Raw genomic sequence first — 27,852 nt, forward strand, 5'->3', positions numbered from 1 at the left:
GATTGAACTTCCTACTGTATTAAACTTTCCAGCATTTAGGTCTTGCACAAATCTTTGTCAGAATGACCCCTAAATGAAATCTCATTATTCACTGCAACTATATAGAAATATAACTGATTTTATGTCCTGTGACCTGCTAAACTCACTTAGTTCTCTTAAGTATTGTAGATTGCTTAGGATTTGCTACCTACATGATCCTGTATCTGCAAATAAAGACCATTTTACTTTTTCATTCCAATCTGTATGCCCTGTATTCTTTCTTGTCTTCTTACACTGGCTAGGTCCTCTAGTATAGTGTTGTATAAAAGTCAGCAGAGAGGACACCCTTTCCTTTTCCCAAATCACAGAAAATATTCAGTCTTTCATTGTGAAATGTGATATTGACTACATTGTGGCTTTCTTGGTTTTTGGTTTTTGTAGATGCCCTTTATCAGGTTAAGGAAGTTTCCTGCTATTCTTGGTTTGCAGCGAGTTTTATCACGGATAGGTATTGAATTTTGTTAAAGGCTTACTTTGAACCTATTTAGATGGTTGTATTGCTTTTCGAGAAACTTTGTATTGTTAATGAGATTACTTAGTTACATTGACAGATGTTTAAGTTTTAAACCAACCTTACGTTTCCAGCTTGGCCATCATGCTAGTAACAAATTCAATCTACAAACCTGGTGGATTAAATAATACAAATTTATTCTCTTACAGTTCTGGATACCAGAAGTCCAAAATGAGGGCTAAAATCATGGTGTTGGCAGGGCTGGTTCCTTCTGGAGGCTCTAGGAAAATCAAATTCCCTTATCTTTTCCAGCTTCTGAAGGCAGCTTACATTCCTGGGGTCAGGATCCCTTCCTGACATCACTGTAGCCACTTGCTTCTTTCTGTCACATCTATATCCAGTCTGATCTTCTGACTCCACTTACTAAGGATCCCTGTGACTATATCAGGCCAACCTGCATAATCCAGGATAATATTCCCACTCCAAAATTCTTAACCTGGCCAGGCATGGTGACTCACAGTTGTAATCCCAGCACTTTGGGAGGCCGAGGCAGGTGGATCACCTGAGGTCAGGAGTTCCAGACCAGCCTAGCCAACATGGTGAAAACCCATCTCTACGAAAAATACAAAAATTAGCCGGGCATGGTGGTACGCACCTGTAATCCCAGCTACTCAGGAGGCTGAGGCAGAAGTATCACTTGAACCCAGGAGGCAGAGGCTGCAATGAGCCATGATCATGCCACTGTACTCTCCAGCCTAGGTGATATAGCAAGACTCCATCTCAAAAATAAAAACAAAAACAAATAAAAAAAAATTAGGCCAGATACAGTGACTCACACCTGTAATCCCAGCCACTCTGGGAGGCCAAGGTGGGTGAACCACCTGAGATCGGGAATTTGAGATCAGCCTGGCCAATATGGTGAAACTCTGTCTCTACTAAAAATACAAAAATTAGCCAGCCATAATGGCGCAGGCCTGTAATCCTAGCTACTTGGGAGGCTGAAGCAGGAGAATCAATTGAACCCGAGACGCAGAGGTTGCAGTGAGCCAAGATCGCATCATCGCACTCCAGCCTGGGTAATAAGAGCGAGACTCCGTCTCAAAAAAATTTATAACAAAAAAAATTAACCTAATCACATCTGCAAAGTCCTCTTTGCCATATAAGGTAACATTCACAGGTTCAAGAGTTTAGGAGATGAATATCTTGCAGTCCATTACTCAGCCTACCACTCCCATGATGTATTATCCTTTTTAAACATTGCTGGATGCAAATGTTGTAATTTTGTTAGGGATTTTCTAATCCATATGCGCAAAAATATTTTGTCCATAGCTGTATTTTTCCTGTAATATCCCTGATTAGTTTTGCTATCAGGGTAATGCTGGATTCATTAACAAAACTGAGAAGTGTTCCCTCCTCTTACATCTTCCAGCAAAGTCTCTATTATTTCTTTCTTAAGTTTGTTTTATTTCATCCTTGATGCCATCTGAGAGTAAATTTTCATTGTCAGAAAGTTTTAGACCACAAATTTAATGTCTTTAATCCATTTCTTCCTTTTTTTATTTACTTATTTTTTTTAAGAGATGGTTATCTATTGCCCAGGCTGGAGTGCAGTCACACAAGCATAGCTCACTGTGGCCTCAAAACTCCTGGGCTAAAGGTATCAATCCGCCTCAGCCTCCCCAGCAGTTGGGGAGATGCACATCACCACACTCGGGTAATTTTTTATTTTTTGTTGTGACAGGGTTTTGTTTTGCTGCCTAGGCTGGTCTTGAACTCCTGGCTTCAAGCAATCCTCCTGCCTCAGTCTCCCAGTGTTGAAATTACAGGCATGCGTCAACATGTCTGGGCTTCTTTAATGCATTTCTGCTTGGTAGTTTATATTCTTAGAGGAACTTGCCCATTTCATCTAAATTATCAATTTAGTTGCCACAAAGCCATCCATAATATTTCTTATTAGTTTGCTTTTTTTTTTTTTTTTTTGAGAGGGAATCTCACTCTGTCACCCAGGCTGGAGTGCAGTGACACGATCTCGGCTTACTGCAATCTCCGCCTCCCAGGTTCAAGCGATTCTCCTGCCTCAGCCTCCCGAGTAGCGGGGATTACAGGCATGTGCCATCATACTTGGCTAGTTATTTTTAGTAGAGACAGGGTTTCACCACATTGGCCAGGCTGTTCTTGAACTCCTGATCTCAGGTGATCCACCTGCCTCGGCCTCCCAAAGTTCTGGGATTACAAGCGTGAGCCACCACTCCCAGCACTGATTGTAGTTTTGAAGAATGGACTAAAATGTCCCTAATATTTCACCCTTAATGAATTATATCAGTTATCTTTTATATTAAATATTATATTGAATAGACCTTGTATATCTTTAGAGAAACATGATCTTTGTTGAAACACAGACTAACCTATGTATCCCTCTATACTTTATATTCATATAAACAACTCCCAAATGGGTTTTATCCTTCCAAAAACATAAAAACGTGACGTCAACAACTACGGCTCACTTTTTAAATTTTTTTTTTATTTTTTTTAGACTGCGTCTCACTCCCAGGATGGAGTGCAGAGGCGCAAGTTCAGCTCACTAGCTTCTGCCTCTTGGGTTCAAGCGATTCTCGTGCCTCAGCTGGGATAACAGGCACGCCTGGCTAATTTTCATGTTTTTGGTAGAGACCAGGGTTTCACTGTGTTGCCCAGGCTGGTCTCAAACCCCTGAGCTCAAGCAATCCGCCTGCCCTGGCCTCCCGAAGTGCTGGTGTTGTAGACAAAACCGGGTTCTTGTCATATGGCAGGGAAAGATCAGGCATGCAGACACTTTGAAAGGAGTCCTGCTAACAGGCTGTCCTCCTCACCAACTGAATTCCTGATTACTATCCAGGAACAGGAGGGGCCAGGCTGTTTCCCTCTGCAAATGGGCAAACTTTTCACTGCTGCACCCCATCTTTCCAGTGCTCGCAGATTGTCTTGGGAGCTGTTTTTACTTGGCTGTCTCACTATGATTACAGGCATTAGCCACCGCTCTGGATAGTTTTTCTTTCTTTCTTTCTTTCTTTCTTTTTGTGAGGTGGAGTTTCCCTCTGTCACCCAGGCTGGAGTGCAGTGGTAAGATCTCAGGTCACTACAACCTGCGCTTCCCAGGTTCAAGCGATTCTCCTGTCTCAGCCTTCCAGTAGCTGGGACTACAGGCGCGCACCAACACTCCCGGCTGATTTTTTATTTTTAGTAGAGACGTGGTCACCATGTTGGCCAGGCTGGTCTCAAACTCCTAACCTCAAGTGATCCGTCCGCTTCGGCCTCTCAAAGTGGTGGAATTACAGGTGTGAGCCACCGCGACCAGCCCTTAATTAGTTTTCTAATTTCTGAGGGATGTATGTATACTGAAATTTTCTAATACTGGTCATTTGTGGGGGCTTTTTGTCCTCTGATCAATCTAGCTTTAGAGTTATCAATTTTAATAATCTTTTTTCAACATACCAGATTTAGCTCTGATTGAGGTCTGCTATTGTTTTTTTCTGATTTTTACTTTATTCATTCTCCTTCAATTTTGTTTCCCATCTTCTCCTTACAATTTGCCCTATTTTTTTTTCCTTAGTTTCTTAGGCTAGAAGTTTAAGTCACTGATTTCAACTTTTCTTCTGTACTAATCTGAGGATTAAATGCTACAAATTTTTCTCTAAAGTACTGCTTTAGATACATCTAACAAATTTGAATGTTAGACAGTCCTCACTGTGCACAGTACCATGTATAAATCGTGTACACATCAGAACTGTCCTTACTTGGCAAAAATCTATCTCAGTTACCTGCCTATACTATTTTCATTTTCAATGAGTTCAAAATATTTTCTAATTTCTGTTGTGATTATTTCTTTAACCCATGATTATTGAGAAGTATTTTCTTCAATTTCCAAATACCTAGGAATTCTTCTTGATGACATTTCTAATTTAATTCTATTGTAATCAGAGAACATACTTTCACTTCTTTTAAATTATACTGAGACTTTTTTTATGGACTAGAATATGATCTTGGTAAATATTCCATTTGCACTTGTAGAGGATGTATTCTGCTGTCCTTGGGTGAAGTGTTTTATAAATGTCAGTATCAATCTGGTTGGGCAGTGTTATTCAGGTCTTCCATATCCTTATTAATATTCTGTTTGTATTCTGTTAAAGAGGAGATCTGTTAAAGAGGAGAGCTAAAATCTCCAACTCTAATTGTGGATTGATCTATTTCCAATTTTATCATGTATTCTGCACCTGTTGTTATATGCATACACATTCAGGCTTATTACATTCTGATTCTGGCTATCTAATTCTTATGAGCCATTATATGTTTTCTTTATGTTTCTTCTTGGATTTTGTTCAGCTCCTTGGATCTATGAGTTCAATGTTTTCATTAAGTTTGCAAATTCTTCAACTATAATTTTTTCAAGTATCTTTTCTGATACCTTCCTTTCTGGGATTCCAGTCATACATGTTAGACTACATGATATTGTCCCACACGTTACTGATGCTCCCTTCATTCTTTTTCAGTCAGTTCATTCTCTGTGTTTCATTTTGGATAGTTGCCATCACTGTCTTCAAAACCACTGATTACTTTTTTTTCCTGCTGTAGCAAATCTTCAGTTAATCCTATCCAGTGTGTTTTCCATTTCAGATATTGTATTTTTTCCTCTCTAGAATTTCCATTTGGGGCTTCCTCCGATTTTCAATAGCTCTCTTTAACACAATCATATTCTTCTCTATCCTTTTGAGCACATTTATTATAGTTGCTTTAACATTCTTATTTTCTAATTCAATCAACTCTGCCATTTCTGGATCTGTCTTATTAATTTATTTTTCTCCTGGTTTTGGCTCATACTTTCCTGCTTCTTTATATCCCTGATAATTTTTGGATTCCAGGTATTGGGAATTTAACATGGTCAGGTGACAGATTTTATCTTCTTTCTTTTAGTAGTGTAATACTTTGCCTTGGCATACAGTTAAACTTAATTCTTTCAAGACCTGCCTTTAAGAATTTTTAAAGCAGATTCACTGCAGTCTTTAGTGTAAAACTAATCTAGACACTACTAAGGCCAGAGCCTCCTGAGAACTCTATCCAATACCCTGTATATGTCAAAGTCTTTCCACTGTGGCTGAAAGGAACACAAACTATTCACAGTCTTGTGTGAAAGTACAGAAACTGCTTAGCCTACTACTATTTTCTGGGAGGTTTTTCCCAGGCCACAGGTAAGTTTCCTCTCACACATGGCTAGACCAGTGATCAGCCAAACACTCAAAAGGATCCTTCTTCAGCTCTTTGGAACTCTTGAGTATTCTCTGCTCTCTTGAACTGTACACCTCAAATTCTAGCCTCTTTGACCTCCCCAAATTCCAATCTATGCTCCTCAACTCTAGGCTCTGTTTGGGTTCCCCTCCCTGTGCTGTGGCCTGGAAACTGTCTCTGGGCAATAAGCTCAGGTCATCTATTCTCTCACTTGCTTCTCCCTTCTCAGAAATCAAAGTCCTGTGCTGCTTTTTGTACAATGTCTTAAAACTACTGTTTCATACATTTTATCTGGTTTTCCAACTACTTTAAATGGCATGGCAGTTACAAACTTTCAGTTATTAGAAAAATGAATTCTGGGGATCTAATAATGTACAACATGATGACTATAGTTAATAATATTGTAATGGCGGAGCACAGTGGCTCACGCCTGTAATCCCAGCACTTTGGGAGGCTGAGGCAGGCGGATCACTTGAGGTCAGCCTGACCAACATGATGAAATCCTGTCTCTACTAAAATTACCAAAAAAAACAAAAAAATTAGCCATGCGTGGTGGATGGCACCTGTAATCCCAGCTACTTGGGAGGCTGAGGCAGGAGAATCGCCTGAACCTGGGAGGCGGAGGTTGCAGTGAGCTAAGATCGCACCACCGCACTCCAGCCTGGGCGAAAGAGAAAGGCTCAGTCTCAAAAAAAAGAAAGAAAAGAAAAAAGAAAAGAAAAAAATGTATTGTACCCTTGAAATGTGCTGAGAGTAGACTTTAGTTGTGTGTGTTCTCACTATACACAGTAAAAGGCAACTATATGAGGTTAAGGATGTGTTAATTAACTTGATTGTGATAATCATTTAACAATGTATATGTGTGCATATATATATAAATAATACTGTACACCTTAAATGTATACAAATTTTATTTGTTAATTATATCTCAATAAAGCTAAAGGAAAATGCAATGGAAAACAGCCCCCAAATAGGAATAATTATTAAAATAAAATGGGGAGAAAATTTAATCCCTGTTATTCCATCCTGTTTAGAAGCAAAGTCCTGTGTAATCCCTTTAGAGAGCCAAAACGAAAAGACTTCATTTTTAGCACTTTCTCGGATACAAATTGGTAGTTAAAAACTTCAGGGACATAAATCTTTTCTAGGAATAGTTATTCCTTTGAAAAGTCAAATATTTTATTCATTATAATCTATTTTTGAAGCCCCTATACTTACACTTTTAATCCCATATCCTAGTTTAAAACATCAAACCACATACTTAGGTGAACATATCTAAGAGTTAAGTAACAACATTTCTGTCCATAAAAATACTGTGTGCCTTTTTAACTCAGTATGAATAAGAGAAGCATACTGATCCATTCACTCACAGAAGAACCCAGGATATCCTAAACTGAATGGCTGCAATGTATAGCACAGTTTTTTACTGTTTAAGTATTTTTTACCTCTAAATTACTTAGTATCACCAAAAAAAGTTCACTAGTGACCCTTTCTAAATTCAGTGTTTGTTTTTCCTTTGCTAGCTACATGACCACTTAGTATTATATTTACTAGATTTACTAGGTCATCAGTATCTCTTAGTAGAGTTTCTTGGTTTTTTTTGAAACGGAGTCTCGCTCTGTCACCCAGGCTAGAGTGCAGTGGCACGATCTCTGCTCACTACAACCTCTGCCTCCCAGGTTCAAGCAATTCTCTGCCTCAGCCTCCCGAATATCTGGGATTACAGGTGCCCACCACCATGCCCAGCTAACTTTTTCTTTTTTGTATTTTTAGTAGAGACGAGGTTTCACCATGTTGGCCAGGCAGGTCTTGAACTCCTGACCTCGTGATCCACCCGCCTCAGCCTCCCAAAGTACTGGGATTACAAGCGTAAGCCACTGAGCCCGGCCTAGTAGAGTTTAATAGATTCCTGTCAGTCTTGCTGGGCTGAAGTTTCCTGATCTATAAAATGAATTTAACATCTGTATTTTTAAAATGCTAAGATGGCCGGGCGCGGTGGCTCAAGCCTGTAATCCCAGCACTTTGGGAGGCCGAGATGGGCGGATCACAAGGTCAGGAGATCGAGACCATCCTGGCTAATACGGTGAAACCCCGTCTCTACTAAAGAATACAAAAAACTAGCTGGGCGACGAGGCGGGTGCCTGTAGTCCCAGCTACTTGGGAGGCGGAGGCAGGAGAATGGCGTGAACCTGGGAGGCGGAGCTTGCAGTGAGCTGAGATCCGGCCACCGCACTCCAGCCTGGGCAAAAGAGCCAGACTCCGTCTCAAAAAAAAATAAAATAAAATAAAATAAAATAATATGCTAAGATGGTTATATATTAAAAATACTAAGATGGTTAAATATAAGACCATTTGTCTAGGGCTTAATAGAATGTTTAGACACATAATTTGCACTTTAGATTTTACTATGCCATCAGCATTTTCTTTCTTATGTTCATGTAGTAACTATATTATACATAGTAATTTTTTTCTTTGCCTTTTCACAAAAACTTTCTTATAGCGTAGCACGTGAGTGCCTATAGGATGTCGTAGCACGTGAGTGCCTATAGGATGTGGCTCACATAGCTTTCTTTGCTAGAAAGCACACACTAGGACCCAGGATGTACAGATGGCCTTATACTAATAATGCCCTGTATGCCAACTAATTATAATGTCTAAGAATCCTCCTCAGGTTTTACAGCCTTTTTTTTTTTTTTTTTTGGCTCTCTCCTTTCCCACTCTCAGGGCCACTTAAAACATAGCTATCTATGCTTATCATCAGATAACAGTCTTGTCCCTGTTTTTCTTTCTGATTTCTATTGGTACCACTAATTTCTCTGCTTTCAAGTAACAAACAAAAAAACCCTGTCCTTTTATATAACTAATATTATCCAATAAGAGTACTCTTTTTTGCACAGAAAACCAAGTAATCCAGCCTAGTGGATAAAATCTTCTGGCCAAAACTGTGGTGTAAGAAGGAAAAAAACAGCCAGACATGGTGACTCACACCTGTAATCCCAGCACTTTGGGAAGCTGAGGCAAGTGGATCACTTGAGGTCAGGAGTTCAAGACCAGTCTGGCCAACATGGTGAAACCCCATCTCTACTAAAAATATAAAAATTAGCCAGGCATGGTGGTGTGTGCCTGTAATGCCAGCTACTTGGAAGGCTGAGGCGCAAGAATCGCTTAAACCTTGGAGGTAGACGTTGCAGTGAGCCGAGATCGTTACCACTGCACTCCCGCCTAGCCTGGGTGACAGAGCAAGACTCCATCTCAAAAAAAAAAGAAAAAGGAAAAAAACTTTAATCACTTCCATGACAGCCTCAGCATTCCCAATGTCTATCCACTGCATATGTAAGTAATTAAATATACAGTAGAGGAAAGAAAATGAAACACTACTAAATTTGAGCCTAAGTGACTAGGCATAACTTTTACAATTCCAAGGATGGGATACAATGAAGAAAACAAAGTCCTTTATTTTTTTCATTTATACCAAAGAGATCTTGACCTATAAAGATTTTTCTTATATAAAAAAAAATTCTTACTTCAATTGTTATTCCCCAATGTATACAATGTGACTACATTACTGCACACACAATTTTTAAAAGAAAATATTCAATTAAAAGAAAATACTTTCCAGGAAAATAGGAACTTTAAACTGCTAAGAAGAATTGTTTTCTCTTACCGTAAGAAGGAGATTCCCGTCCATCTTCTTTATCTGATTCTTTATCTTTTCTTCTCCGGTGGTGATGTTTGTGTCCGCGATGCCTATGACGCCGACGACTCTCTTTACTAAATGGGACGTGAACACCAATATATACAGCTCTATGACCTATTAAAAGGTTCAGAAACATATTACTAGCTTTCCAAAAGAGAAAAAAGTGATATATACAAAGTACTCCAAAATCTACTCTGATAAAGAATATAAGTTCACGTAATTAACAATGGTGGTCTCCAGTTATTTCTCTAATTTTACAAAGCACTACACAGAATATTATGCCCAGGGCTAATATCACTAACAGATGATTACACTAAATCTACAAATCACTTATGTAAGTATTTGCACATCTAAAAAGATATCTTTTGTTTGTTTGTTTGTTTTTGTATTTTTAGTAGAGACAGGGTTTCACCATGTTGGTCAGGCTGGTCTTGAACTCCTGATCTCATGATCCGCCCACCTCAGCCTACCAAAGTGCTGAGATTACAGGCGTAAGCCACCGCGCCCGGCTTAAAAAGATATCTTAAGAAGGAAGAGCTTAGCCCACCTGAAATCATACTATGTAGACATATATTTATTCCATCTACATTTATGGCCAACCACACTTAGTAGAGGTCCTTAACAGACACATTTTAATAACAAATATTTTATAATAAATATAACATATAAATATTTACAAATATTTATTTACTTTTTAGTTTTAAAAAAATCAATAAAGACCAAAATAAAAATAAAGTCCAAATTACTGAGAGCCACATTAAATGTAAATAATCCAACTAAAGGGTAGAAACTGTCAGTTTAGATAAAAAAGCAGTAAGTAAAGTTATTGTACGCTTTTAAACTAGAAAAAGCTACCACTGATATTGCATTATCCTAACTTTGCAGTATAACAACAAAATAGTTATGAAAGGCAGTCTCTGCTTTTGCCCACTAGATGAAACTGAATCAGGAAAACCACAGAGCTAGGAGCACTATGTCAAATATCAAATGAGTGTTCAGTGAAGAGGGATGTGAAGTATAAGGTCAACTAATCTGCAACTATGTACACAATTTAAAAGGTTAATAGGCTGAAATACAAATGATTAATGACATTCTTTTCCTAAAAAATTCCATAAGATGGTCAGAAAATAGGTACTTCAAGAAACTTAGGACTGCCATCTTTATATGTGATTTGAAAGTACAGTTGATCCTCCTTATTCATGGCACTCCATATTTGCGAAGTTGCTGACTCACTAACATTTACTTGTAACCACAAAATCAATACTTATCGAGATTTCATGCCATTTTTCAGACAGGCACAGAGCAGTATAAAATTTGAGTCACCCGACACTCATGTCCCCAGGTGAGGCTGAAAAATGTGATACTCTGACATCTTATTTCAGCTGCCAATATATTAATCTCATAAAGTAAATAATCACCTTTTAAATTAAAAGAGGGACAACGTAACAAAACATATTTAACTAAAATGATTTGTTTAAACATCTCCAGTACTCAGCCTAGCACATGGTAAGTACTCGATAAATGTCTATGGAATTAAATCTCAACTACCATAAAACAAAAATTCCAAATGTAAAAGCTAATTTATACAGGGTTTCCTTTTGGAATTATAGATATGTTTTGAGAATTAGACAGTGGTATTGGTTGCATAATATAGTGAACACATTAAAAAAATTGTATACTTTAAAATGGTCAATTTTGTATTATGTGAATCTCAATTAAAAAGTAATAAGAAATAAATATAACAAAACTCAATTTTATTTTAATGAAACTATTTCCTTCAGAACATAAAGAAAAGTGGAACTTAAAGAGTCAAATTCCCATCACTGCCCTGGGAATTACAAAGTTGTTCTTCCAATTAGTACTAATGGGTCTTGGCACAGAAGCCCCAATGCACCAAGATAAAAATAAATGCTATGAGTGTGCAGTTTAGAAAGACTAGATAAAATAAATAAAAACACACTAGAATCCAAAGATTGGCAGATTAAGGTTTATTGTGCTTTCTTCTTTTACAATTGCCTCTAGTGTCCTGTTGTAATTTTTTCCTTTTTCTTTCCTTTTTCTTCTGCCCTTACTTTATTCTATCAAGACTGTATTTACTCAAACTCTCTTAGATAAACTTAATCTATCCCTCAAACTTGATACCAAACTGATAGATGTGCACAAAGTATGCAGAGCTTAGTGCCTGTGATAACCAAAGGAAGCGAAGGAACATCCAGGTTATGTATAGGTGAGGGTTGACATTAAACATTAAATATATTACTGTACATTTGAATTAGTAAAATTACTGCTAAAAATTTTAACCTCCCTAGCTCCTATAATTCACAGGATCTAACAATAAGCTTCTAGATAACTGAGGTTCTTTTTGGAAACCCTAACAAGCCTAGACTCTTACAGCCAATTTTTAGAGTTAAAAAGAAAAAACAACTTTTAGAGTTAAAAAAAAAAAAATCTTACAATATAAATGAAAACATTTACAACATAAATGAAACTTTGTTTCTCTTTTTTTAAATAAACAATTAATAACTCAATATAGTACTAACTCTCACAAAAGAGTTTAACTTAAGGATATAGTTCCTAAAAACATCCCCCAAAAATGTCTATCAAAATATTTGCCATGAACACCACCTCAACCATGTGTTCATGGTTAACATCATCAATAGTAAGTCATGTTGATATCACACACAGATATGGTGCACTGAAAAGGGAACGTTACTTCTGTAGTATGCTTCCCAAATATCCATAACCTCCACCTATTCATGCCATAACATCATACTAAACCCAAACTGAGAAACACTGTACAAAATATCTAACCATTACTCTTCAAAAATGTCAAGGTCATGAAAAACAAAAAAAGAATGAGAAACTGGTATAGATTAGGAGACTGAGGAGACCTGTAACTAAATGTACTATTACAGATCCTAAACTGGATCAATTGAATCCTAGAACAGAAAAAGGCCATTAGTGGAAAAACTAGTGAAGCCTAAATAAAATCTGTGGTTTAACAGTAACCTAGTAATTAGTCAGATTCTAATTAGTAATTAACCAATGCTAATTTCTTCATTTACACAAATGTATGATGGCTGCGCAAAATGTTAACATTAGTAGAAATTGGGTGAAGTGTACGGAGGAACTATGTGCTTTCTTTGCAGCTACTGTGTAAATCTAAAATTACTTTCAAAAGAAAAGAAACCATTTGCCAGGACTTCTTCCTGTCTAAGGAAGAAAGATGGGCAAGTAACTCAGTCGCTCTACAACTCTATGCAGAGGTTATTGCAACATTTTAAAAGGCTAATGTAACACCTATAAAATGAATGCTGAGATGACAACAAATGATAACTGTCGTTTATTAGTCTGGCACTCTAGTGTACTCATAACACAAATTATTCAGCCTGCTAGAAATGAAAAAAATAAAAGAGTTAACTAATTTTGTGACTGTGTCCTTTCAGTTTTCCAAGTTAAGGTAATTAATGATAACCATCACTAAATTTTGAAAAGCATTCTGAACTCTATCTTTTGCCAATACTTTCAAGTGGCACTCTTCTAAATGTATGCTTTACCTTACAACAATAACAAAAAAACTCAACAAATACTAGGTAAAACTTAAAAGGATACTTACAAACATTAATTAGTAATTTATTCTGCTAAGCAAAGTAAGCTATTTTAAATCAACTTACTTTCTAGTTCTTCTTTTTCAAACTTGGTGTTCACAGTTGAGCTAGTTTTGCCAAGATCCACAACAGCTTCTTCATCAGGACCCTAAAAACAAATCATTCTCATTGACTCATGAGATAACAATCTATTGAGGACCTATTATATGCATCCTTTGAAATGGCAACAAAATATAAAACAGATTGCTTTCTCTCAAATAATTGAACTCATTACAGCTAACTGCATTCTTTTAAAATTATGTTTATAGGCTTTTTAAATCCACAGAAGACCATTCAAAAGTCCCATAGTAAGAAGTGAAATGGCAAAGATTTTTAAATGGTTTTCCATGCAAATACTAAATAACTGGTAATATACTCATTTCATCCTCAAAAGACAGACCTTCCAGGGTCAGAGATTAAAGAAAATGTGATGTGAGGGGAATCCTTAGATGTCAACATGGAATGCTTTCTTTCTTGATCTTTGCTCTTAAGTCTCCTAAATAACAGGAAACAGTTACACTGGATTGAATTATGGTCAAACATAAAATTGTCAAAAATGAGCAGACTCAACATGTAGTACCACTTTAACTGATTAATCAAGAGCTAACAAAAGTTAAAAGAACTTTTTCTTTTCCCCTAAAGTAAAATTCATGCCAAAATTTAACCTCTAGGGAAATTCTAGCTTCAGTTGTGGAAATCCCACCTTCATAATTTTGTTCTTTTCAGTTCAACAAAAAGACTAAACATATTTATTATAAAATGTTGTAGAGGCTATTTTTAAAAGGATAAAATTTTAGCTTTAACTTCCCTTCTTAACTTGCAATAACTTTCAAAAGGACATTCTAATCATCATTAACTACTTATTATTAACTTATTATGCACAAGACTCCATGCCACTGTTAGAGAGAGAATAACAAATACCCTTCCCTCAAAAAGTCTTTGAAGCCAGGAGAGGTTGCTCACACCTGTAACTGCATCACTTTGGGAGGCCAAGGTGGGCGGATCACCTGAGGTTGGAGTTGGAGACCAGCCTGACCAACATGGAGAAACCCTGTCTCCACTAAAAATACAAAATTAGTGGGTGTGGTGGTGCGTGCCTGTAATCTCAGCTACTCAGGAGGCTGAGGCAGGAGAATTGCTTGAACCCGGGAGGTAGAGGTTTTGGTGAGCCAAGATCGTACCATTGCACTCCAGCCTGGGCAACAAGAGTGAAACTCTGCCTAAAAAAAAAAAAAAAAAAGTTTTCGAAATCTAGTCCTGGTTTCTAGCCAGACCAGCTACAGCTTGCTCTGGACCCATGCTCAGCAAGGGGCTACTGGAGCTATGCAGGGAAACCCTTGCTGACCTCTACCAGAGCTGGCCAGGCACTTCCACACTTTTTCACAATGTATACAAAGTAAATTGAGATACAACTGTTGCTGCTATGGAAACCCTCAGTGTCCAAATTCTCAGTAAGTAAACTCAGGAACTGAACTATTTGATTAAATTTTTAAATAAATTCCTTGCTATCCAAACTACCACTACTTACTTACCCAAAACTCAGAACAGGACACAGTATATTAAGAAAATGCAGATCTTTTGATATCCAAATTTACTTTCTAAAGGCTAGATATCCAAACTGTAAATCAAATACATTTGGATATCAGGAGATACATGTATACAACTCTGAATGATTCTTCAATTTAATATAGGTAACAGATATTAAATGACTTGCTATAGTTCCATATTTAAAGGAGTGGGAGCAGGCCATGTAGACCATGAGACAATTTCAAACAATGGACTAAGAAGATGGGCTGGGTGTGGTGGTTCACACCTGAAATCCCAATACTTTGGGAGGCTGAAGTAGGAGTATCACTTGAGTCCAGGAGTTTGAGATCAGCCTGGACAACATAGCAAGAACCCCATCTCCATTTATCTAATACAATTTTTAATTAAAAAGAAACCTAAGGCTAGGGGCGGTGGCTCACATCTGTAATCCCAATACTTTGGGAGGCCGAGGTTGGTGGATCACCTGAGGTCAGGAGTTGGACATCAGCCTGGCCAATGTGGCAAAACCCCATCCCTACTAAAACCGAAAAAATTAGCCAGGCGTGGTGGCAGGCGCCTGTAACCCCAGCTACTCAGGAGGCTGAGGCAGGAGAATCGCTTGAACCCAGGAGGCAGAAGTTGCAGTCAGCCAAGACCACTTCACAGCATCCCAGCCTGGGAGACAAAGCAAGACTCCGTCTCAAGAAAGAAAAAAAAAATTTTTTTTAATAAAAAATGAGACAGACAAATTAATCAAGTCTCTTTACAGCGTTCACTTCCTCAGCAACAAGGAAAAGTCAAAGTAGGAAACCAAACCAAACCCCAAAAGTGCAAGAATGAATAATAATTTCCATCCATCAACCAAGTCATATTCTAAAATCTTTAGCTACATGTTCCAATGACTTCATGTCATTTAGTCTCTGAACATGCACAGGTACAAAAGATAAGCTCTCCTAAGTAAAAAGGCACAGAAGTTGTATCCTAAGAGGTAGCATACTGCCTATTCTAAAAGGGATTAACTGCTCCCATTCCAAACTTTCATTTAGGTTGCACAATTGCCAGAATATGAAGCAAAACAATTAACTCTCACCTTCAAATAACAACAAAAAGGACTCAAAAACAGCTTAAGTTATATAATCTCACAATACTTATAAATATTTTACTATACTTATTTAAAATACACATACCCTTTGACCTCTAAATATCTATCATAGATAAATGCTCCCACATGTACCAAACACGACATGTTTAAAAAAAAAAAAAAAAAGAGCACATCATCTCATGGTCTACACAGGCTGCTCCCACTACATACTGTCTGTGAAGTCTTGGGCAAGAGAAAGTTCAACTTCTCTGGACTTTCATTTTCATTGAGGCATTGTTTCCAATATTTAAAAAAATGAAACAAAAATGTGTGCCAACAGTAAGGACACAATCTCAAACCAAGGAGTGCTAGGAAACAGTTTGAGAAACCAGATCCAAAAAAAAATGGAAGTAGATCTGTATGTCCTGGTAAGAAAAAGTCTCAAAGATATTCGTTTAGTGCAAAAGCACATTGTAGTGAATAAGATCAAGTTTATGTTAAAAATATTTACAAGACTAAACCAAAATTTTATTTCCATAGACATGTTTTCATATGTATTTATTTGTAGTAAGTAAAAAGCAGCAGAAAAGGCTTGATGGGATCCACACCAAATTCTTAACTCCTCGTTTCTGGAAAGGGAACCGGGTTTGAATGGAAGCCAAGTTAGAATATTAATTTCTTGTTATCATTTCGGTTTTCAATAAGAATTTTTTCCTGTGTAACTTGCATAACTAAATTTTTTTTTTTTTTTTTGGAGACAGAGTCTCATTCTGTCGCCCAGGCTGGAGGGCAGCCTTTGGGAGGCCGAAGCAGGCAGATCCCTTGAGGTCAGGAGTTCAAGACCAGCCCCGCCAACATGGCGAAACCCTGTCTCTACTAAAAACACAAAAATTAGCTGAATGCAGTAGAGCATGCCTTTAATTCCAGTTACTTGGCTTGAACCCAGGTAGTGGAGGTTGCAGTGAGCGCAAAGAGTGCCACTGCACTCTAGCCTGGGCAACAGAATGAGACCTTGTCTCAAAAAAAACAAAAAAACAAAACCTAGTTCATAAATTTAAAAACCCAGCATCAACACATTATAAAATCAAAATTCAACTCAACATGCAAACTCCAGCAAAATCAAATCTAGTTTTGTTAGAAACAGATTTATGCCTTCATATTTTACTAATTCCTCTCATAGTTATTTATCTTGCCTGAAAAAGCAAAACCCACAATTTATATTTTTGTTAGTCAATCAAAAACAACACTTAACATGCCAAAGGCAAAGTATTAGGGAAAAAAGATGTTAAAAGATTCCTTTAAAGTATACTGTAAATCTAGTCTAATATCCTTTTGATACCCTGAGGTTTACAAAAATCCATTAAAACAGCCATCAGCGATCCCCGTCACAAATTAATTTTTCCATTACATAAGACATATGACTATAGTATAAAGTAATGCCTCCCATAAATTATGATTAACCATATGGAGTAATTTCATAGTTATCAAACACTTTAGCTTCAAAACATACTTAACCATTAAGATAAAGTGCTTTCCTAATATGTTAACCAAATAATTTTTAAAGACTCATTCAAGTAATATTAACTAACCAAAGAGTTCGTTTTATAGAAGAATAAAGATGCTACAAATATTTTTAACTTTACACAAGGAATTACTCTTCAACAGATGACTTCCACACCCAAGGACACAGAGGATGATACTATTCTAAGCCAGTGCTAATAAGCCTGACATTTCTTTAAGCTTCACTATTAAACTCTGATTCAAATTTGTTTGTAAATAAAAGACAAGATCATAATTAGGTACATACAGGTAACTTCTTCTCCAGACGAAATCTTTCCATAGTAATATAGAAATGCCTTGTTTCTGATGATGTAATGCAGTAAGTCCCTTGAAGATTCCAGGGACAGTGAGCACATATCTGATTTAGGTCACTGTGCTTTGCAGAGATGAACTCTTCTAAGTTACTTTTATGGTACAGCCAATCACCGTGTTCTAAATTACCTAATCTTACAAGCTAATAACTACAACTTACACAGGGTCACAGCATAACAGATTTGGAAAGTAATATATACATTTAGTTATAAGTAAAAATACCAAGAGGAATGCAGCAATCCGTTTTCAACTAAAACCTTTCTGCAATGTTATACAAGAGTGTATACTCTAAGAATATATGTGGATGGACCTGTGAGAGTATGGTTTATAATTATCATTTTAACCAAAAAACACAGTATTAATATGGACAATAGCTAGAAAAAAAAAAAGTAGCACCCCTCTAACTACTGGACTTGGGATTCTCTACATTCTTAAAAATTCCTGAAGACCTCAAAGGGCCTTTGTTTATACAAGTTTCCATATCAGGATTAAAACAGAAAACTTCAAAGTACTTATTCAGAATTACTTAAACCATAATAAAGCCATTACATGTTAATATACATAACATTGTAATGAAAATAACTTTTCAAAAACAAGACAAAACTTAAAAGGAATACCTCTGTTTTACATTTTTACAAATCTCTTCAATTATCTAACTTAATAGAAGACAACTGGATTCTCATTATCTACTTCTACAGTCAATCTGATGTGATCTGCCCTTGGTTAAAGCACATTTAAAAATCCCGATTCACACAGATATTCTGCTGGAAAGGGGAGGCATATTTCAATATTCTCTTCAGGTGGTTATGGACATTCCTCCTTGATACTTCATCAAACTTAACAAGTATATTGTTTCTTAAAAGTTAGTTCCAAGGTAGAATCTGAAACCATTCCAAATGAACATTTTATACATTGTTACATCAAAATTCATTTGTCTACTATGCACTTTGAATGGACCTCTCACTTGTTTGGAATGTATGTGTTCACCGGGTATTAGAGCTTTTCCAAATGTCACATTTCATTAAACAATATCGAATTTTTTTTTAAATCACACTTGTTAATAATATCACCAACAATCTCTTAAGTCTAAGTATTCAGAAACTGTCAAAGTCAGGTTAGCAGATGAAAGTTTTCCAAAATTCTAACTTTTGCCTGAAAGCTGGAATTATTATCATGGGTAAAAATACTATCAGTTGGCTAGGCGCGGTGGCTCAAGCCTGTAATCCCAGCACTTTGGGAGGCCGAGACGGGCGGATCACGAGGTCAGCAGATCGAGACCATCCTGGCTAACACGGTGAAACCCCGTCTCTACTAAAAAATACAAAAAACTAGCCGGGCGAGGTGGCGGGCGCCTGTAGTCCCAGCTGCTCGGGAGGCTGAGGCAGGAGAATGGCGTGAACCCGGGAGGAGGAGCTTGCAGTGAGCTGAGATCCGGCCACTGCACTCCAGCCTGGGCGACAGAGCGAGACTCCGTCTCCAAAAAAAAAAAAAAATACTATCAGTTTTTTTTTTTTTTTTTTTGAGACGGAGTCTTCCTCTGTCGCCCAGGCTGGAGTGCAGTGGCGCCATCTCAGCTCACTGCAAGCTCCGCCTCCCGAGTTCACGCCATTCTCCTGCCTCAGCCTCCCGAGCAGCTGGGACTACAGGCGCCCGCCACCTCGCTCGGCTAGTTTTTTGTATTTTTAGTAGAGACGGGGTTTCACCGTGTTAGCCAGGATGGTCTCGATCTCCTGACCTCGTGATCCGCCCGTCTCGGCCTCCCAAAGGGCTGGGATTACAGGCTTGAGCCACCGCGCCCGGCCCAGTTGTTTTTTTTGAAGTTACAACTTCACTTCATTCATTTTTGACAAAATACCTGTCAAATGCCCACGTATGATTAACCATAGTCTGTCAGTTTTTCTTTCAGGTAAAAACGGTGTTCTATGAAAATAACAGCTAGATGAGTTCACAATTCAGGCAATTAATCAGTGATTTTTCTCCAAACAATCATTCTACTTGGAACGCGGCAGAAATGTTTTTATGAATGATTATTTTGTCATTCAGAATATTAAAGCAATACACAAAGGCAAAAATTTAATAAGATAATTAGTTTGTACTGCTTCATCACAGTGCTCTTTGTATATATAGATTTGCTTCTTGGTACCCTCAATTCTATAAGGTAGCAAAATAGATATTTAATATTTTCTATAAAAATATCTATATTCCACAGCTAAAGTCTTACTACCCAGCTCATCCTGGAGAATTCACTGATGACGTGCACTAAATAAGTAACACAATAAGAAATTATAGGGAGACTGACTGTAGGTAACAGGTGATAGACATGTCATACACTTCAAATACAACTAAGGCTTCTAAACTTCTTCAAGAATAGAAATCCCAGTAACATCAACAGCTACATAACATATATAATTAATTACATATTTGAAATCTTCACCCTTATTACGTGTGATATATACTTGGCAAATAAACATAAATCTGAAGAATCAAATACAAGAGGAAGACGTATGTCAGTCAATGACTTTAAATTCTCAATACATTAAGCCCCAAAGAATATCTGAAAACAATCAGGTTAAAAACTAATTTCTGGCTGGGCAAGGTGGCTCATGCCTGTAATCCTAGGACTCCGGGAGGCCGAGGCAGGCAGATCACCTGAGGTCAGGAGTTCAAGACCAGCCTGGCCAACGTGGTGAAACCCCGCACCTGTACTAAAAATACAAAAATTAGCCAGGCATGGTGGTGCCCGCCTGTAATCCCAGCTACTCTGGAGGCTGAGGAAAGAGAATTGCTGGAACCCAGGAGGTGGAGGGTGCAGTGAGCTGAGATCATGCCACTGCACCGCACTCCAACCTGGCAACAGAGTGAGATTCCATCTTAAAAAAAAAAAAATTCCAAAATGACCTCTTGAAATATACTTCCTGTGGAAAAGCTTGGCCCTCCCCACCAGTACTTAAGAGATTAACCACCTGGTCAAGTACATGTCTGCCCCATTCCTCTCTTCCCCCACTGGATTATAAAAACCATAAGCATAGGGATTTGAGTGGGAGGAAGGGAAGGTTAAGCAACCTCAGAGGGAAAAGAAGAAGAAACTAGGTGCGCGTACAGACTTTTTACTTTCCCAAATACAAAATATTATACACCAAAATACGGAAGAAACACTTCTCCAACATTTCCCACTGTAAGTAACACTATTATGGACACTACTAAACCAATATTCCAATAAAATTTTAAAAATCAAGGTTTATAGGTGAAATAGGTAAATTAGTTTTAGTTTAATACATTATTTGATAAAATAAAAATATAAAGTAACTCAACAAATAAACGAAACTAACCAATAAGCTTTCGTTTGGCTAATTCTTTAAAGATTAATTTTCAGTATAATTTTATTTAATAGGAGGCATACACAGACATCTCATTTGATCCCTTAGTCTCTTCATTCCATTTTCAGCCTTCTAACATTTTTATGCAAATGGAAATATATATATTCTTACAAAAAAGACAGCATTCATTACACATTTACTGTTTTATATATAACTTGTTTTTTCACTTAAACTACATTTTTAAGTAATTTATCAAATTAATCTGTAAATGGTAGAAAAATCCAAGGTTACAAAAGTGCCCCCAAATAAGCAAGCATTCCTCCCATTTCCACTTCCACTTATGAAATATAACCACATTCTGTTGTGTCTTGAACTGTTTTTAGTTGCTACAGTTGCCATTATAACTTTAAATAATTTATTTCACATCTTAGTTCAATTTTAGACAGTATCTGTTCCACAATAAGAAAAGTAAGAATATTCTCTAACACAACCCATATGCTTTCATTTACAATCTCTCTTCCACACCTATTTATTTATATATATACAGGTGTGTGTGTGTGTGTATTTTTTTTTTTGAGACAGAGTCTTGCTCTGTCGCCCAGGCTGGGTGCGGTGGCACAATCTTGGCTCACTGCAACGTACGCCTCCCAAGTTCAAGCGATTCTCATGTCTCAGCCTCCCTAGCAGCTGGGATTATAGGCGTCCGCCACCACGCCTGGCTAATTTTTCTATTTTAAGTAGAGACCAGGCTTCTCCACGGTGGCTAGGCTGGTCCCAAACTCCCGGCCTCAAGAGACAGCCACCTGCCTAGGCCTCACAAAGTGCTGGGATTATAGCACCCGGCCTATATTTTTTTGTATCAAGAATCATAACATTTACATTCTATTCAATATTTATAATAAAGCCTTCTAAGCTGTGTCCTCTGGTTAATTCTAAAACTGTAAACTCATATTAAAAAGCATATGAAGTACTAGAATTACTTAAATACGTACTGTCTAGTGCAGAACCAAGAATGAAAATTGGACCATCTGAATCAATGTCACGAAATCCCTACTGCTCACAAGAGACTATTTCAAACATTAAAATAAAGTAGATCCCCCTATTAATTTATTATCAAGAGTGTTTTCCCCTCATTTGTCTGAGTGATGTTCAGCTCATATTATTCCTTTCTCATTTTCATTTAAGGTCTTGAGAAATATGCTTCACAATGAATATATGGGTGATAAAGAAAATCTTTTCATGTTCAAAAATAATTTGACTCGATACGTATTTTGGATAGATACCTTCTCTCAGGTACTGCACCACGGCCTTCAAGAATCTAGTGCTGTTGACTAGAAGCCTAATATCCATCAGGTTTTTGTTTCTCCGCTTCTGGCTCAATAATTTCATCAAGATGTGTCTAGATGTGTGTCTTTTATTACTCCTTCAAGACTGCCAGTAGACCTTTACAACATGACTCACGTATAATGAAAATAAAACGAAGCTGTCCAAAAGTAATAAAATTATAACCAGATACCAAGAGCAAATATATTAAAGTGTAAAATACTAAAGATTTCACTTGTTACGTAAGCTGTAGGATTTCACTGTTTATAGGAAAATCCATCAATTTGAATGTGGAGCTAATGTAATGAAAACAGAACAAAAAAACAAAATTATCTTTATTTGCAGATGATGTGACTGTGTACCTAGAATGACAGATTCAACCAATTAGCACACACAAAAAAATTCATTTGGCCAGGCATGGTGGCTCATGCCTGTAACCCCAGCTACTTGAGAGACTGGCAGGGAATACTGCTTGAACCCAGGAGGCGGAGACTGCAGTGAGCCGAGACCACGCCACTGCACTCCAGCCTGGGTGACAAAGCGAGACTCTATCTCAAAAAAAGACAAAAACAAAAACAAAAACCAACAACAAAATAGATTCATTTGAAGGCAGCCAATTACAAGATAAATTAAAACCAAAAGCTTTTCTTTAAGCAGTAACAGGCCAGGAATGGTGATAATCCTGCAATTTAGGTAGACCAATGCTGGAGGATCGCTTGAGGATAGGATTTTGAGACCAGTCTAGGCAACACAGAAAGACCTCGTTTACAAAAAAACAAACAAACAAAAAAAAAAAAAAAACAAACCAATAAAAGATGAATAGATAAGGAAAAAAGGTATACAAAAATGGACTAAGAATATGAACCATGGCTGGGCACAGTGGCTCACATCGTAATCCCAATACTTTGGGAGGCCGAGGCAGGCAGATCACTTGAGATCAGAAGTTCGAGACCAGCCTGGCCAACATGGTGAAACACCATCTCCATCAAAAAAAAAAAAAAAAAATTAGCCGGGCGTTGTGGCATGCTCCTGTAGTCCTGGCTACACGAGAGGCTGCGGTGGGAGGATCACTTGAACCTGGGAGGCAGAGACTGTAGTGACCCAAGATTGTACCACTGCAGTCCAGCCTGGGAAACAGAGTGCGATTCTATCTGGAAAAAAAAAAAAAAAAAGAAGGCGGGCGCAGTGGCTCAAGCCTGTAATCCCAGCACTTTGGGAGGCCGAGACGGGCAGATCATGAGGTCAGGAGATCGAGACCATCCTGGCTAACACGGTGAAACCCCGTCTCTACTAAAAAATACAAAAAAAAAAACTAGCCGGGCGAAGTGGCGGACGCCCGTAGTCCCAGCTACTGGGGAAGCTGCGGCGGGAGAATGGCGTGAGCTTGCAGTGAGCTGAGATGTCGCCACTGCACTCCAGTCTGGGCGACAGAGCGGGACTCCATCTCAAAAAAAAAAAAAAAAAGAGTATGAACCAAGTAATTCCCTTATGTAAAAATACCAATGACCAACAACTAAAGGGACACTCTCACTAGATGTTTAACAAATGGAATTTAAGACCCATTAGATTAGGAAAACAAATTTTTGTAATGGACCATACATGAGATTTAATTTTTTATTCCCATAAATTTTTTAAATTCACATTTAAAACTAGTAAAGATAGGGAGACAGAGACACTCTTGTACTTCCTACTTGGGAATGTAAATTACCCAAAACTTTGGAGAGTAAGCTAGCAAGAATTCATTTACAAATTTTTCAGCCTACATTTGGTGCAGCAATATTACTTCTGGGTATCTACTCAACAGAAACAAAATCTACAAAATATAAAGTCAAGAACATTTGGGGTTTTTTAAGAAGACACGTTCGCCGGTACTGGGGAGCTCTGGTCAACCAACTCCTGCTCCTGACTCACATTATGTTCTTGAGTCATTGATGTTTGGTGTCACTGAGGAACAAGTTGGTCAGGAAGCAATACCATAGCCATGCCTCTAAAGATACTGGAAAGAACCAGAGGTGGCGATTCGACAAATCAGAATTATGCTAAGCAGTCGCAACGTAAAATCCCTGAAGATGTGTGCTGGCTGGAACAGAGGCGCAAAGGAAAAGAATCTTAAAAGGACCAGTTCAGATGCCTAAGACTTTGAGAATCACTACAAGAAAAATGGTGAAGGTACTAAAACATGGGATCGCGTCCACATGAGCATCTACAAGCAACTCACAGACTTGGAGAGTCCTTCCAAGACCGTTAAACAGATTATTTCCATCACTACTGCACTAGGAATTGAGGCTGAAGTTACCACTGCAGATGCTTAACTATGTAATAAACTGATTACGAGTTGGGTTTAAAAAATGTTTACTGTTCAAACTGGCAAAAACAAAGAATCTGAAAGCAAAAAGACAGAGGAATGGCTGATTACCATGGAATATTATAAGTACACTATGAATAATGAGTTACAATTACAAAGTCCCATGCAATAGATGTCGGTAAAATATTAAAAAAAAAAAAAAAAAAAAAAGCAGGGCCCGTGCGCAGTGGCTCATGCCTGTAATCCTAGCACTTTGGGAGGCGAGGCTGAGGCGGAGGCGGAGGCGGAGGCGAAGGTGGGCGGATCACCTGAGGTTAGGAGTAGAGACCAGCCTGGCCAAGATGGTGAAACCCCGTCTCTACTAAAAATACAAAAATTAGGGCCAGGCGCACTGGCTCACGCCTGTAATCCCAGCACTTTGGGAGGCCGAGGCGGGCGGATCACGAGGTCAGGAGATCCAGACCATCCTAGCTAACACCATGAAACCCCGTCTCTACTAAAAACACGAAAAATAAATTAGCCAGGCGTGGTGGCGGGCGCCTGTAGCCCAGCTACTCAAGAGGCTGGGGCAGGAAAATAGCTTGAACCCGGGAGGCGGAGCTTGCAGTGAGCTGAGATGGCGCCGCTGCACTCCAGCCTCGGTGACAGAGCGAGACTCCGTCTCTTAAAAAAAAAAAAATACAGAAATTAGCTGGACGTGGTGGCAGTTGCAGTGACCCGAGATCGCACCACCGCACTCCAGCCTGGGCAACAAGAGTGAAACTCCACCTCAACAAAAAGAAAAACAAAAAAAGCAAGTAAGCAAGCCCAATGTGGTGGCTAATATATGTAATCCTAGTGAGACAGCCAAATCAAAATGGCTCCCAAGAAAATATACGAGTTGCCTGCGCACTGGGAGGCTGAGGATGGGGTGGAGCCGCGGAAGTTCGCGCCATTTTCAGGGGGGAAGAGCCTGACCCCTCTACTCCTGTTCCCATTTGCAGCGGGGAAGAGCCTGACTCCTCCTGTTCCGGGATAGTAACCTGAAATTCAATTGGTGAGCTGGACAGCCTGTTAGCAGGACTCCATCTCACTTTGCTGTGTTCTTTTCGCCTATTAAGTTCATAACCCCTCACCTTTCAAAAGGTCTGCCTGCCTAATCTTTCCCTGTCCTATCTACAACACCAGCACTTTGGGAGGCCAAGGCGGGCTGATTGCTTGAGCTCAGGGGTTTGAGAGCCAGCCTGGGCAACATAGTGAAACCCTAGTCTCTACCAAAAACACGAAAATTAACCAGGCGTGCCTGTTATCCCAGCTACTTGGAAGGCGGAGACACGAGAATCGCTTGAACCCAGGAAGCGGAAGCTAGTGAGTAGAGATTGTGCCACTGCACTCCAGCCTGGGAGCAAGACTCCCTCTCAAAAAAAAAAAAAAAAAAAAAAGAAAACATGCTGTAAAGCCGGGCGCAGCGGCTCAAGCCTGTAATCCCAGCACTTTGGGAGGCCGAGACGGGCGGATCACGAGGTCAGGAGATCGAGACCATCCTGGCTAACACGGTGAAACCCCGTCTCTACTAAAAAATACAAAAAACTAGCCGGGCGACGAGGCGGGCGCCTGTAGTCCCAGCTACTTGGGAGGCTGAGGCAGGAGAATGGCGTAAACCCGGGAGGCGGAGCTTGCAGTGAGCTGAGATTCGGCCACTGCACTCCAGCCTGGGCGGCAGAGCGAGACTCCTCTCAAAAAAAAAAAAGAAAGAAAACATGCTGTAGTTTTTTAATATCACATTTTCATGTTTTCCTAAGGATAAAACCCATTTGTGAGTTTGTGTTTATTTGAACACAAATAGTCTGTTTCAACAAATGTTTTTCTTAATATATTAAAGATCTAATTCAATATAACATTTAATATAACTGATAATTCATTACGGGTGAAATAGTGACATTTTATTCCGTTCTTCAAAACTACAATCAAGGCAGGGGGCGGTAGCTCACACCAGTAATCCCAGCATTTTGGAATGCCAAGGCAGAGGTCAGGAGTTCAAGACCAGCCTGGCAAACATGGCAAACCCCTATCTCCACTAAAAATACAAAAATTAGCCAGGCGTGGTGGCGGGCACCTATAATCCCAGCTACTCAGGAGGGTGGGTGAGGCAGGAGAATTGCTTGAACCTGGGAGGCAGAGGTTGCAGTGAGGCGAGATCGCACCACTGCACTCCAGCCTGTGCAACAGCGCAGGACTCCGTCTCAAAAAACAAAAAAAAAAAAAGCAAGCCAGCCAGTCCGGCGCGGTGGCTAATGTCTGTAATCCTAGTGAGACAGTCAAGTAAAAAGAGCTCCCAAAATAATCTACGAGGACTGGGAGGATGGGGGATGGGGTGGAACCGCGAAAAGTTCGCGCCATTTGAAGTGGGGGGAAAAACCTGGCCCCTCCTGTTCCGGGATAGCAACCTGAAATCCAATTGGTGAGATGAACAGTCTGTTAGCCAGGACTCCATTTCACTTTGCTGTGTTGTTCTTTCTTTTTCGCCCAATAAATTCGTAACCCCTCACCTTTCAAGGTATCTGTGTGCCTAATCTTTCCAGGCCGTGTGACAAAAACCTGGTTTTTTCTACAATACCAGCATTTTGGGAGGCCAAGGCGGGCGGATTGCTTGAGCTCAGGGGTTTGAGACCAGCCAGGACAACATGGCGGAACGCTGGTCTCTACCAAAAACACGAAAATTATCCAGGCGTGCCTGTAATCCCGGCCACCCAGGAGGCTGAGCCACGAGAACAGCTTGAACCCAGGAGGTGGAGTTTACAGTGAATCGAGATGGCGCCACTGCACTCCAAGCCCGGGCAACAGAAGCAAGACTCTGTCTCAAAAAAAATAGTAATAATAAAAAACAAACCTACAATCAATTCTTGTTTTAAGTAGATACAACTTCAATAAAAAAGCAAGGAACATTTTTGAAAAAACATTTCACAAGGTCAGCTACCTACAGAAGATGGTTCAAAATTTTCGTAACCATTTTCCCATTTTCCAAAAACTGATAGGCACAGTAAATAAATTAATTAAAATACTAACATTTTTACTGCTTTACAGTCATTAAATTATATAACCAAATTAACTGATTTTTTGAAATCTTAAATTCAAGAAAAAGAAATACTACATAGCTTAAATTTCTAATTGTGAATTTCAATCGGCCAAAGGGTGGGGGGAAACCAAGAAATTTTAAATTAGGTAGAAAACTGTACAGGAATTAAAGTGATTAAGAAAGCATATGTGGTATCCATTTAAGTTCCTTCACAGATGGGAAATTACTTTTTCTGTATAGGAATGTAATACAGGAATGTAATTAGATGAAATGATACTG

The 27,852-nt window shown here is 38.7% G+C and overlaps 1 protein-coding gene across 7 annotated transcripts in view; it reads right to left on the bottom strand.

The window, feature by feature from the left end:
* Positions 1-27,852, bottom strand: part of SLC4A7 (solute carrier family 4 member 7) — a 110,813-nt gene that overhangs the window by 65,970 nt on the left and 16,991 nt on the right. For all 7 annotated transcript variants that reach the window (XM_033212857.1, XM_033212856.1, XM_033212851.1 and 4 more), the window contains exons 2-3: positions 13,121-13,202; positions 9,414-9,560 (exon numbers count right to left, since the gene is read on the bottom strand). In XM_033212857.1, the coding sequence (XP_033068748.1) occupies positions 9,414-9,560; positions 13,121-13,202 (229 nt within the window). The remainder of the gene's footprint in view (positions 1-9,413; positions 9,561-13,120; positions 13,203-27,852) is intronic.

The sequence above is a fragment of the Trachypithecus francoisi genome, unplaced genomic scaffold (assembly GCF_009764315.1).
Source record: "Trachypithecus francoisi isolate TF-2019V2 unplaced genomic scaffold, Tfra_2.0 Lachesis_group0, whole genome shotgun sequence".
In the NCBI taxonomy this organism is placed as follows: domain Eukaryota; kingdom Metazoa; phylum Chordata; class Mammalia; order Primates; family Cercopithecidae; genus Trachypithecus; species Trachypithecus francoisi.